General features: G+C 41.6%; 1 protein-coding gene across 1 annotated transcript in view; it reads right to left on the bottom strand.

The window, feature by feature from the left end:
* Positions 1-6728: 6728 nt before the first annotated feature.
* SYNPR (synaptoporin) overlaps positions 6729-13977 on the bottom strand; it is a 149858-nt gene continuing 142609 nt past the window's right edge. Inside the window, exons 5-6 of the mRNA XM_067541613.1 lie at positions 10395-10586; positions 6729-8575 (exon numbers count right to left, since the gene is read on the bottom strand). Coding sequence (XP_067397714.1) covers positions 8291-8575; positions 10395-10586 — 477 coding nt within the window. The 3' untranslated portion in view covers positions 6729-8290. The remainder of the gene's footprint in view (positions 8576-10394; positions 10587-13977) is intronic.

Raw genomic sequence — 13977 nt, 5'->3', positions numbered from 1 at the left:
AAAACACTGCTTGTCCCGAACTCTACACTGGGACCCACCCACTAAACTCTGTTTGCCTCCATAACCACAGACCCTCTCAAACTCAGGTAAAGTGCAGGGGTGTATGTGCGCCCAACCACAACTGCTACCTCCTCTGGCCTGGGAGGGCTAGCCTAGCAGTTAATGGAGGGCTTCTCCACCCTCTGACACAGGCCAGTCAAGACCTCACTAGCTTGCACATGACCAAATCGGCCCTGTATCAAGGCGAGCTCACCTTTCCTGCCTATTTGATCCAGCTCCTCTACCGTGCTGTCTCCAGCGGTAGCCAGCGCAAGGCAGAGGAAGATGAAAAATCTCTATCATGCAGCAACTGTGCCATGTTGCATTTGGGTGATAAATCCACGCCTACATGCTGCAAACAATCAAGTCATGCTCTGCAGCGTGAGATTGAATTACTCTTAGCGCGCGTAGAGTAGCTGTGAATGTTGCGAGGGCTCATGGCACTTTCCACTGCTATTTAAAATTCCGCCAACAGTATCTGGCATTTTGTAAACACATAACTGAAACACACAGATAAACAGCAGAAAGAGGGCAACCCTGTGAACTGGGCATGAACTAACAGGTTTTTCCCAACTATCATGTCTGTGGTTCTGTGTTAAGGATATTATATGAAAACTTACATATTGAACGGAAAACATGAATCATGTTTAAATGATCAGTTTTCATGATATTAAGCCATCTTCTGTTGATGTGGAGTTTTGTTCCAGCTTTTCCCTCGCACAGGGAAAGTAAAGTTCCTTTTGGGGGTTCAAAAGAGAACTAGTTAAGTTCATGGAGGATAGGTCCATCAATGGCTATTAGCCGGGACAGGCAGGGATTGCTCTTTGCCAGAGGCTGGGAATGGCTGACGGGATGATTACCTGTTCTATTCATTCCCTCTGAAGCACCTGGCATTGGCCACTGTCGGAAGACAGGACACAGGGCTACATGGACCATTGGTCTAACTCAGTATGGCCGGTCAAATGTTCTTATCTTGATATCTATCTAGAAATATGCAAAACATTAATTATTAATGCCTGGACACGTTTTAGCACATGTGGGCTCAGATTTCACATGCCCACAATAATGCATGCACGAACATGTGACTGCATACATTGTTCATGCAATCATTTAAATTAACTGTAGCTGCAAAAGACCATGCTATGCATTTCCTTCTTGGCCTTCTCCCAGACAGGTTTCCTTTTTTATACACTAAAGAATTCCTAAGCTTCATGAAGGTTTACAGTTCTAATACAATATGTACCATGTAATAAGAGTTCTGGGTTCCATACAGAGGAACGCAACAATACTGATAAACATGCATGGGCATGCCCAGGTATGGGAGGGTGCATGTTAGGAGCAAAGACTAATAGCTTAGTAGAGACGATTAGAGTTACCACTAAAATTTAAAGCCCAAACAAGAATAATGGATTTGGCAGGGCTACTCTTTCCCTAATGCGTTCAGAATTTATAGCACTAACATCTCTTCAATTAAACCATTGTGGTGTAGTGTTATGGGAGCAGAAATGTTCCTAAATTGGACCCAAGAGCTGTTACCACTCAAGAAAGAGTTCTTGGAGTCGTTGTGGATAGTTCTCTGAAAACATCCACTCAATGTGCAGTGGCAGTCAAAAAAGCTAATGGAATGTTGGGAATCATTCAGAAAGGGACAGATAAGACAGAAAGTATCGTATTGCCTCTTTATAAATCCACAGTACACCCACATCTTGAATATTGTGTGCAGAACTGCTCACCCCATCTCAAAAAAGATGTATTGGATTTAGAAAAGGAACAGAAAACGCAACAAAAATGATGAGGGGTATGGAACAGTTTCCATATGGGGAGAGATTAATAGGACTGGGACTTTTCAGCTAGGAAAAGAGACGACTAAGGGGGAATGTGATAGAGGTCTATAAAATCATGACTGGTGTGGAGAAAATAAATAAGGAAGTGTTATTTACTCCTTCTCATAATACAAGAACTAGGGGATCACCAAATGAAATGAATAGGCAGCAGGTTTAAAATGAACAAAAGGAAGCATTTCATCACACAATGCACAGTCAACCTGTGGAACTTCTTGCCTGAGGATATTATGAAGGCCAAAACTATAACAGGGTTTCAAAAAGAACTAGGTACATTCTTGGAGGATAGGTCCATCAATGGCTATTAGCCAGGATGGGCAGGGATGCAAAACCATGTTCTGAAGTGTCCCTAGGCTCTGTTTGCCAGAAGCTGGAATGGACGACAGGATGGATCACTCGATGATTACCTGTTCTGTTCATTCCCTCTGAAGCACCTGGCATTGACTTCTGTTAAGTCTGCTGCAGCCTAAAATACTCATCTGATGCTCTTTGGTTGTCTTCTATAATCTGATTAATTCCAGATCATCTACATTTGGTTCCAATTCCCGAAATGGGAGCTTTCAAACTCGTTCTCACTTCCCAAGCATAACAGTGCTCTAGTATTTACCTTTTCGGACACTATTCTGTTTGTCTTTGTGACTGGCACCAGTGTGCCAAAGGGAAATACAAAAGATTGCCCCATGTTGGACAACCAGTAAGTCTGTGCATCAGGAGTCAGGCTTGTTTGGGCATCGGGGAGAATCCCGTGGTGTATCATTGAGCAACTTAGCCCCACACAATCTTCCCTGAATTCGTTCTTCAGAAGTAAGTACGTGCAGTTCGGAGAGTAGAATTTAGCTCTGTGGTCATTAATGATCAAATATTAATGAAGCCTGTTGCAGAAGATAAAGCCGGTGATGTCAGTCATTTTTGAAAAGCTATTAGAATCCATCTCTGTCTGCAGGGGAATGTCATTTGAAGTCCAGACACTTTTCAGAATATGGTATATCACTTTGGATCAAATTCTGCTCTGTAACCCATGGCAGTGGAGGGCTCTGATCTATGGAGCCGGTGTAGAATCCTAATAACTTCAGGCATCTAACTCCCTTTGACTCATTTGAAAATATCAGGTGTAAGGGTAAACACACACACACACACACACACACACACACCTCTCTTTGGTACAGTTATTCATCTAGCTAAGTCACCTGTTAACATACCCCCACAAGCATTTTATTAAAGGAAATTTTGAAAAAAAAAACCCATTACTAGAAATACATCACCAAACTGGTTCTTAGGCATGTACCAGTACCCCTCAGAAGATTGAATTCCTGTTAAAGAAAGAGACACACAAGGGTGAAAATGTAAATAAAGAAAATGGTAGCTAAGGCAAGAACAAGAAATCCTCATACCACTAAAACTTAATGTTGGAGCACTGAAAACTTGATATTAGATATATATTTCAGATAAAGAATGCTGTTGATATTAATATTGAAATGTAGTTTATTCCTGATTTTGGAAGAATTCCAGAAGGAAAAAGCTACAGTGTTTCCTCGAAGGAAGGAATAAAATAGACTGAATCAGGGGAAATGTATAAGTTAAAGAGCACATCAGTTCCAGAGAGATGGTTTTGAATCAATCTGGCTTAAAAGAAGGACTAAAGGCTTATGACACAGTGGGCTATGGAACCACCCGATGCGTATAAAATATTTCCCTTTCATTTCAGATAGGCATGAAACAGACCAAGATGACGATTATTATTTGGGGTGGGTTTTTTCACTTTCTCTAATATTAACTAAGACAACGAGAGTTCTGTGGCACTTTAACGACTAACAAATTTAATATTTGCAGACATAAGCTTTCGAGAGACTTAGCTCTCTTCTTCAGATGCAGTAATACAGAAAATAGGTAACACAGAGGTATCTTATAGGTATCCAGGTGCATTGAGAACAATGGGGGAGGTGGAATCCGGTACTTAAGACCTAATATTAACTGTTATGCTCTTGAGATAACGCACGTGGCAGAATAAAGACAGGTGTGCTGAATGTTGCATGCAGCTGCTTCTTTCATCAATTCTCCAGAGACTTGGCCAGGCATAATTCAGGACTAGCGCTCAGCTTTAAACAACTCCTTTTAATTCAGAGGATATGCAAATTGGAAATAATTAAGCTACTTGGGTCCAACGATCACAATATAAAGCCACGCCACAGACCTTCAGCATCAACTTGCATCTCACTCATGACCAAACCTTTAGGATTTATCACAGGCCGACCCATTGCCAAGCAGGAGACAAGATATGACCACTGATCTGCAGAGACTTACGGGAAAATACTTCAAGCTAAAGAAAATACCCAACCGGGCTTATGGCCAACCCTGTGAATGCAGCAGGCACCGTCACTCTCCTGGGTTCTTTACTGCTCCAGGAAGTAAATGTCTCCATGACTCTGCCCGGCCCTCAATAAAATACAGACCAACCGCGCTAGGGAAGGGAATGTGGCCGCTTTGCACAGCTTGCTGCCCCTGGCATGCCAAAAGCAGGGGTAGGACATACCAGCCCAAAGCAGTTTCCTCCCTGGTGCCAGCCAAAAAATGGGCTCGTAAAGGGCTGAAAAAGGCCACTGGATCCTCATTCTCGCTTTGCAGCTGGTGGCCAAGATAAATCTGGGGGAGGGAATCAGCAACCTCAGTGGCTCTGCTGCCCATTCTCCAGGTCCCACATCTCCCTCTGTCTATGAGGCCAAGCGTTCGGGGCTGGAGATAGGGCCAGCCCAGAGCGAGGCAGGAGAGATGTCCATCACTACCCGGACAGAGGGTAATGCACCCCTGGGTTACTCTCCTCAGCCCTCGTTTTGCTGGGATATCTTGCCTTTTAAGCAGATGTCTGGGGGGCAGGGGGGAGGTGGAGCAGCTCTGGAAGGCAAGGAGCTGGGTAAGACTGTAGGGGACCTGGGGAAGCACCGAGACACACATGCAGCCTCGGACTTTGAGGGGTCCATGAGGCTTCAGGACAGAATCCCAGCTACCTGGGGGAGAAAGGAGTGCGGGGGGAAATGGATAAAAGGATCAAAGCCCCCATTGCCTGTATACCTGGGAAAGCAAACATGTCTAACATCTAGGGTAGCGGAGGAATGGGCTACAAAGAGCAACGCATGGGAAGGGTTATAAATGAGCAGGAAGGACTGCGCTGAACATCAAGGGACACGCACATTGTTCCAGGCTGACCTGCTTATTTAACTAACTAGCAGATACACCCACTACTAACTCAGGAATCGGTCCGCCAGCAGCGTGCACACAGGTCTTCGAAGAGGAACCTGGAGTTTACAGAGCCATTTATTTGCCTTAAATCAGGAAATACCAAACTCGGTATTTTTTTCTCCTGGTGCTCCCCTGTGATATAGTCAGCCCTGTACCATGGCTTTAACGCAACGGTAACCTTCCTGCATATTCTCCAGCTGTAACAGAGGCAAAAGCATGCATGAATTTTTCTTTTCATTTTTGCTGCTGCTACGTTATATTAATCAGAGAAGTTGGAGATGGAAAAAACTTATTGGACCTTCCAACCCAGGCCCCATCAATGACACTATAGTTCCCAGGCAGAGGATGTATCGGATACCCTTACTGCTAAGCACAAGTCAAGAGGCTGTCTGTCATACTCCTTCCTGGAACATGTTTCTGTATAAGTTCTTTTTTGAACATGGGCATGTTGTTCAGTTCTATAACTGGCCTGGTAAGTCATTCCCTCAGTCCCGTTGCTCATATGAAAATGTTTGCTTAAACTTGAAAATATAATAATTATACCTGGCTCTTCTTACATAGCAGTTTTTCATCCATAGACCTCAAAGCTTCTAACTACACTGGTCAGGATTATCCTCACTTTGCAGGTGGGGAAACTGAGGCACAGAAAGGGGAAAGTGCTAGGGGCAGAGCTGGGACCAGAACCAGTTCTCTGGAGTCCCAGTCCAGTGCTCTAGCCACTAAGCCATGCTACCTCCCATTTGCTTAGACAAACAGAGTCAGGCCAAAATACAGTTGATTGTGTTATTCATTTAGCCCCGAATCCTGCACGGGGATTTGCTAATGCAGACCCCGTTAACAGTGCTGCCAACTTGCAATTTTATCACGAGTCGCGAAAGCCCCAGCTTCTGCTGTCCCGTGTTTCTGGGAGAAACTCAGCTTGTATTGAAAAAAGTAAGTTTCTAACCTCATGGTTGTGGAGAAAAGCTTGGAAACGTGATCTGAGTGCTTCAGAAAAGAGAAAGCACATAAAAATAACCTCAATACATCTCAGATTTTTAAGCCAATCTCATGATTTTGGGGTCTTGACCCGTGATTTTTTAATCCTGGTGGCGTCCCGTTGTGGTTGATGAGCTGCAGGGGTCCTAGATGCTGGGCTGGGACCTGCTACCGTGCGGGAAAAATGGCCACATAAGAGAAGTTTGTTATAAATTTAAGGCAGGTCAGGACAGAGAGTCAAAATGCCTAGAGAGAGTCAAATGCCTCAGTTCAGGAAATTGGGGGGCACCAAACTAAAGGGGCAAAGCTAAAAGATACAAGGATCACCCCCACCCTTCAGTTCTTTGTTTCGTTCTGGACAATTGAACAACACAGAATCTATTTATTGACACTTGGAGAGACAGACAAACACACAGAAATTGGACTGTGTAACATCGGCTATTTTTATGTTGTGACATTGACTTACCAGAGATGAAGATGTCTCCAAATGTGTGTTTGGACAATCCTTGTAAAAATGTTGGAAAATCCTTAAAATGAGAATTATAAGGGCCGAACCCAGTTAATGGAATATTATCAACCTTTTGTTTAGCCAAAGCATATTTTACACTGTTATATCATCACCATACTCTTCAAATGTACATTTTATGCAATAACTTTATTAGGGTCAAATAGATATCACAATATAGATTCATCCACTGAGTAGCCATAAATTGGTTACAACAATCATATAAGACTATGCTGTTTATGCTAAGATGCTTTTAACATTACAGCTCGTACAATGATATTATATACGGATACACTTTTATTTAGAAATGCAGATGATCAGTTCTGATTATGATGCTGTGTTTCAGGCTTCAAAGTGAGTAAGAAAAGAGTTTCGGTTGACTCTTTGGGCTTCACAGACTCCCATGCACTGTAGGAAGCAAGGTCCGAATGCTCAGTGAAGATATGCCAATTTACACCAGCTAAGAATCTGGCCTTCATACATTTTAAGATGAGGTTTTTTTAGATTTTGGTTTTTTGCCAGCTTCTTCGCATTTACTGATAGCTCCAAAACCAGTATTCATCACAACGATGGAACAGAACTGTCATTTAATGATTTTCAAATAGCATAGATAGAAATATTCCCATCCAGAAAAAAGGAATAATTAAGCTTTCTAATGCTGACAAACAACAGTATATGTCCTTGCCATGTTTTGTTGTGTTAGGCATTAGACATGTGGCATATTTTTCACATAGTTTTGGTTACTGATATCTGCACCTCTGTTATCCTAATTAAATAAATACCTTTGTAAACATATAACACAGTTACTTGGTCCTTAGTTTTCACAGCTCACATTAAAAGTTTCACAAAACATCAATAGAAATAGTGATTTATAGAATGAATACTTAGCTTAGTTATCTGGAATAAACATTGGTCAGGTACCGTTTACGCTACTGATTGCTCTTTCAAGGAAAAGCATTTTAGTTACAAAGCATTCAGAACTTGGGTAAGCCATATATCCACCTCTGCAAAATATATAAAATATACATACATTTTCTTAAACATACATTTAACAAAAAAAGTAGTGGAAGAAATTGAAAAGTTCCATATACACAGTCCAAAACATCGTGTTGGTGTGAAACTGCTTATCCATGCATGAAATCACATGTGAACTGATTAATCAGAATAATAATAAAAAAAATCTGAGAGAAAAAATATACTAAAAAAGAATCCTCTAAAGCGTCACAAACAGGCAGTTTTGAAAATTCAGGAACAATGTTACATGCATCGTGATATACTGAATAATCTTTAGAAATCATAATAAAACACTTTTGTTTTTCACCAAAAGGCAGAAGAAAAATTCATTTCTACTTCATTATGTTATGCATATTACATACTACAGACGTGAGGCTACAAAAGGCTCCTACCATTTCAGCGCACGTACAAACTACCAGGAAGTTATCTATACAATACATACAACAATACTTACTCCAGTTCACCAGCTGTGATGAATACATCATCATCAGTTGTCTAGTCACAAAAATAACAAACTAGCCACCACCCATCTGCCTTAATAGGTACTATTAGATCTTTGATTTACATTAAACACTTGGTTGGAGTATTCATTTATTTAAACTCTTTAAAAATCTGGTGCCACTGAAACTTAGTGTTGTTAAACTGCCTACATATGCGGGGAATGCAAACTCTGTGAATGCTAAATTTGATTGGCAAATGAGGTGGGCCCGCTCTGACTATAGCTCTGTTGCTGGCCGTATTCACCCACCTGGCCATAGTTAGCTTGTTGGCCAAAGCCTGCAGGTTGGTTATACCCTCCAGTTGGGCCATAGTTGTCTTGATTATAACCACCTTGGTTATAGCTGCTTGATTGTTTCTCCATGGTGTCTGGAGGGTGCCTCTGGCCTGAGGAATGCCACCCAGTCTCCTTAAAAACAAACCAAATATTTCCTGCCCAGAGAATAAAGTTCAAGAATCCAAAGACCTAAACAAGAACCAAAGTAATTAATCAGTACACAGATGTGATTTTGGTGGCTTCATTTTTTTATATATATCTATATTTATATAGATTTATATAGATATATACAGATATATATAGATGTATGTTCAACTTTATCCAAAACACTTTATTTAATGAAATGAGCCTAGGATATTTAAAGACAAAAGGTTCAGGAAGCAGAACCCTCAACTGCAAAACAAGGGTTCGCACTTAGCCCAAAATAGTCAGGGACAGCTGACCATCCGAGGATGCTGCATCTCTTTGCCCAGGTAGCTAAATGGACCGGGTCTTGATGGGGATGGTTGTTTATGGGGGATGGGAGTTAGGTGGGGGAAAGCCTTGCCTATTTTGTTGTGTTGGAGGGTTGAAGGTTTTGCTGTTGTCTTTGTAATAGGAAGTAGTGTTAAAGCCACACAGTAGCAGGCAGGCGCCTTTTTATATGCTGCGATAAGCAGCAATAAATAAGCAAATAAATTAAACAAGCAAACAAATTAAATACATCAATAAAACAGTTTGCAAAAAGATGATGGGTAAAATTTTCAGAAGTCACATTTTCAAAAGTTTTAGTCTCACAGAAAGTCAATGGATCTTAGGCTCCCAGTGCCCAATTCTCTCTGGAAAATGAGATGTTGATGCTTTTGAAAACGTTACCCATGTGGTTTTAGTATGCTGTTTCTTTCCCAATAAGATTAGAGCCGGTTGGAAATTTTTCATCAAAATATTTTCCCGTCAAAAATTGCCAATTTGCTGAAACTTAAACTTTTCATAGGACCGGGTCACTTTGACAAATTTTCCATTTTGAAATATCTAAAAGCATTTTTTTGGAAATAGTCAAAAAAATTTTCACCGCCATTTTCTAAATCAGCAGCTCTGCCTCTCATCTTGAAATGACTTTGCTTAGAAATTCAGAGTAAACATAAAAAGTTTCAGCTGACCCAAGATCTGTTCATGAACATTTTTGAGATTTTCACTTTTCAACTTGATGTGGGATGGGAAAAAATGTCTAAATCTTGCACATTTTCCCAGGCCAGGAAGACCATTTTCCTCCTGGCTCTATTAAGACAAACTCAGGTGTTCCTTTTTCAGACACATGATGGTAGAGTTAAGTCGAAAGCAAACAGGAGCTTGCACCGCACTAATTCTGCTTTTTATATGTCTCGTCCTGATGTTGCCACTATACCCCCTATCCTGGGCTGTGTTGTTCCACCTGCAGAGCTCACTGCCACTGGAGAAATGTATTTGCAGGAGAAGGCAACATACAAGCAGACAAGTGAATGACTGGTTGGGTGTATGAGAGAATGCTCTTACGTGCTGGTGGTCTGGTTTAATTAACGCGCGGATGGGGGATGGGCATCCAGATGGATAGATAAGCAGAGGCTGGAGTGTCACAGGAAGGGAAATGGCCTGATGGGGGCTCAAAGTCTTGGTCTGTAAGATCTTTGGGGTAAGGACCATTTCTACCTGCGTATGGCATAAATATTCAGTACAGGAGAGAACCACACATATGGGAGGTACATTCATAAAATCACTCTTGTTTTATAGGTGTGTCTCTAAAGTTCACTATGAAACTGAACTGATTGTTCAATGAAACGGCCTGCGAATCAATCTGTAATTTTTCTCCATGGGAACTATCTCACTGAGGCAGCATTTTCAGTCAAATCACTGGTAATGTGTTAGGAACTTCCAAAGAAGTCAGTGGACCTACATGGATTTACAGCAGGTGAGGATCTAGCCCAATCTGTGTGTCCGGAGAGCTGAAAAGAGGCGCATCATCGTCTAGCAGTTAAAAAAAAAATCTACTTACAACCGAAGTGTTTAAGCTTGACATAACGGGACTGCGGACCGGCATGCATTTGTTAGACTGCTGTTTGCAAGCCGACATCAGTAACAGCACTTCATCTGGATCAGTGGCAATCTTGACATCAGACAGTCCCTTCGCCCAAGCCGATGAACCCACTAGCCACAAGAACGAGAAGACCACTGTCACAATGAAGTCCTATAAAACCAGATTAGACAGAAGCATTAGATAGACGGGTCTATTGGGCAGTGAAATATGTCAAAATCAAACTTCAGACGTAGAGCAGAGGAAGAGAGATTTTGATTTCCTGCCAAAACTATGATTGTCTGAATAACCCACAGCTCGAATTTTCACAAGAACAGGTAGAGACATCAAATGAGCTCAGATAGAATTTAGGTATCCCATTCAATGGCCAGATTTTCAGAAGAATCCATCTAGCCTGCTGGATGCTGAACTGTCATGAAAATCTGTCCATCAGTGCCATCATGCAAGCTGCTGGGTGGCAAGTGAATCTGTAAATTGGGCCCTTATCTATATATGTGGGTAGGAGTCAAAATCTTCGGACAGTCTGGCCCTGATCCTGAAAGCAGTTACACACCTGGCTTAATTTTAACTCAGTTACTATAGGCCGTGTGTTCGGGGCGACTTTGCAAAATGCTGTCACAGAGCATCAGTATTTCAGCTGAGTGCAATCTGAAACCGACTAGTCCTTCACCACTTGTAAGCAGCAAACAAAAACATTCACAGGGCGTGGCGTTGCAAGGCACTGAGGTCCCCTGAGGTTCATTGGGTCACAGTTACCTACTTCCTCCATTACTTACTTGTGTAGCCACGAGAGAAGGAACTTCAGGGCTTTATGGGTCTAATAACCAAAAGTACATTTATTCTGAACTGCTCTGCCCATTTTCTGTTACAGACGTGAATATGTGCCTACATACACCTCTCACTTTTTACAGGAACAAGTGACCAAATGACATTGCTACTGTGTGGGTCTCAGGGGGGGAAAAAAAGTGTTATTTTTCAAGCTTTTTATGTCCTGCTAAAACGAAGGAGCCATTCTACTGTCATACTTCGTCCCATCTGTCAATCTGCGGCAGATGGTTGACGGGACACAAGTCTAATGTACCGCTCATTATATTTTCGTGTCTGGGTATCCTCATCATCTCCCATGTAGTCTGCTTTCCCCTCTCTTGCCCTTCCTTCCTTTCCTTTAACACATAAGGGAGGTATGACTGGAAGTGAAAAAACTCAGTGAAAAGTGCAGTGTGGTGGGCTGATATGCAAAGCATATGTGACCCCCGGGAAGCAATCACCCTATTGTGCAAACATGTGATATTTTAGAGTTAGCGGATCAGGTCTTCAGTGGTTCCCTCCCTCCGACTCCTTTTTATGCTGGAAGCCACTTCAATCCATAAGCCACCCTTACAAGCAAACTACTGAGGAAGAGATTTCTTTACCCTCACAAGTGGGAGTAAATTTACTGTGCCTCAACGCAATGCTAAAAGCTAGCTACTTTTTTAGTGACAAACTTCCCTGACGCACAGGGCTGTGGCAGCTAAATGGCCCCGCTATGCTTTACACTGACCTCGCTTCTTGCTAACTAGAGGAATTATTTTGAAACTTGTGCAATGGAATTGATGACAAATATATCGACACCAAAGGGCTTCAGGGTGGGTAAAAACGCTAGGCCTGAGTGCAATTCATTGATTCTCAAGGAGACCTCCAATCCAAAGAAGTTATTCTGTGGAGCCTTAGCAGTTTAAAAAAAAAAATCACAACCTAGCTAGAGGTACAGTTTAAATGCAAATATCTTCCTGAACAATCATAACTGGAACTGAATATGGTGAGATATTTGCTAAACTGACATTGAGTGCAACTCGTATTTTATTTACTAAGATCCCCTGTCAGGGCGCCTGGAATATAATCCAATTGCACATACAATGTCACATGGGGTGCCAATCCAAGCCTTTTTTTTTATTAATCATAATTCATTTTTCCTAATGGTACCAGAATTTCAATACCTCGGAAATTAAATCAAGCTGAGAAAGCCCAGCTTTTCTTTCTTTCTTTCTTAAATAACGGTGGGTAGAAATTTGAGGCGGGTAGAGGCAAATTGAGTAAAACTAACTTGATAATGAACATTAAACTTGCTAAGAAAGGAAAGCTCAACAACTGGCAAAGCACTTCATGCAGGTGGCTACAGCTGGAGACTTTTCAGAGCCAATGCAGTGTTGACTATCCATCAGGTGTATTGGCTAATCCCTTTACTTTCTCTCACTTCATTTGGAACGAGAGCTACCACCACCGTCAGCTGAAATGTGCTGGATCCCTGTGTTGCAGTTTGTGGAATCCTGTGGGATTGTTTTGCAGCTCTATAGATGCTTTGGGTTGGGAGCGTATTAACACAAACAGGGTTTAAGGTGGTGCAGGCTAAATGTGTTTTGGTCAAATGTCCCTCTAGAGGAGGGAGTACAAATGGCAAAGTCAGCTGTAGATTAGCGTGTTCCAGTTTGGGGTGTGCAAGTTCTCCTTCTGTACAATGAGGCTAATAGTATTATCCTTCTCCCAGCCTATATCTTGTGTATTTAGACTGTCCATTCGTCAGGGCTAGGACAGTCTCTTATTACATACAAGTGCAGCAACAGGGCCCTGGTCTTGGTTGGTACCTCTTGGCACTACTGTAATTCAAATTAACGACAAATAATAACGCCTACCAGCATTTTTCTTTGAGAGGCTTCTCTTTAGAAAAGATTGTGACTCAGCTCTAAATTATAGCTTTCTTATGGACACTTAGAAAGTGAAGTCTTAACCTGGGCATAGATTCTTGTGTAAAGTTCTAGGACAGCAGATGGCTTTATTTGTACTTATCAGAATGTCATAATATTACTCTGATTTTGAAACATTATAGTTCCGAAACAAAATGTCCTTAGAATGGACTCTCCACATCCTCTCTCCCATTGTTCTTAGATTCCATAATGAAGCACAATTTCAACCTCTACTAAGGTTTGCAATGTAACTCTATCAATTTTTCAGACTACTTTTTAAAAAACGTGAACCAGCTCTTCAGAAAAGAAATATACAACACCCTAATGTGTGTGGTCACATTCCTCAGTGCCAAAGGTCAGAGTACTTGTGTCTTCACCTTCCCTTTAAGAGAAGGCAGTAAGCCTATTTTTTTTTAATTTAATGTGGTACATTGGCTACCTGCTTTGCATCCTGTCATATAAAATTTTCTGAAAATACTTTCTGGATTGATGAATTCCCTCCCACATAAATCTGTCCGTGATGGATAGACATCACTTCTAGATCTGGCATAAGTTTTGTCAAGATTTATATGTCTAGGGATAGGCAAACGCTTGGAGCGGAGTTGACAAAGTCTGAAAAATGATTTATATTCCCAATCCTTAGGTTCCCCGCCCCCGTAGTCAGAATTGATACCTGTCTGTTTACCAACAAATTCTCAGGATGAGGAAGCCCCTGAACCAGCATCATATTGCTTTTTCACTGATGGAACCAGCTAGCAGTCTGCCATATTCAGGTATGGAAACTCAAAGTACAGAAGGAACAGCTAAGAGGAAAATGAAGACTT

This window comes from Emydura macquarii, unplaced genomic scaffold, assembly GCF_026122565.2.
Source record: "Emydura macquarii macquarii isolate MOO-44397 ecotype Brisbane River unplaced genomic scaffold, CSIRO-AGI_Emac_v2 contig_71, whole genome shotgun sequence".
NCBI lineage: Eukaryota > Metazoa > Chordata > Testudines > Chelidae > Emydura > Emydura macquarii.
This window is presented reverse-complemented; position numbering and strand designations above follow the sequence as displayed.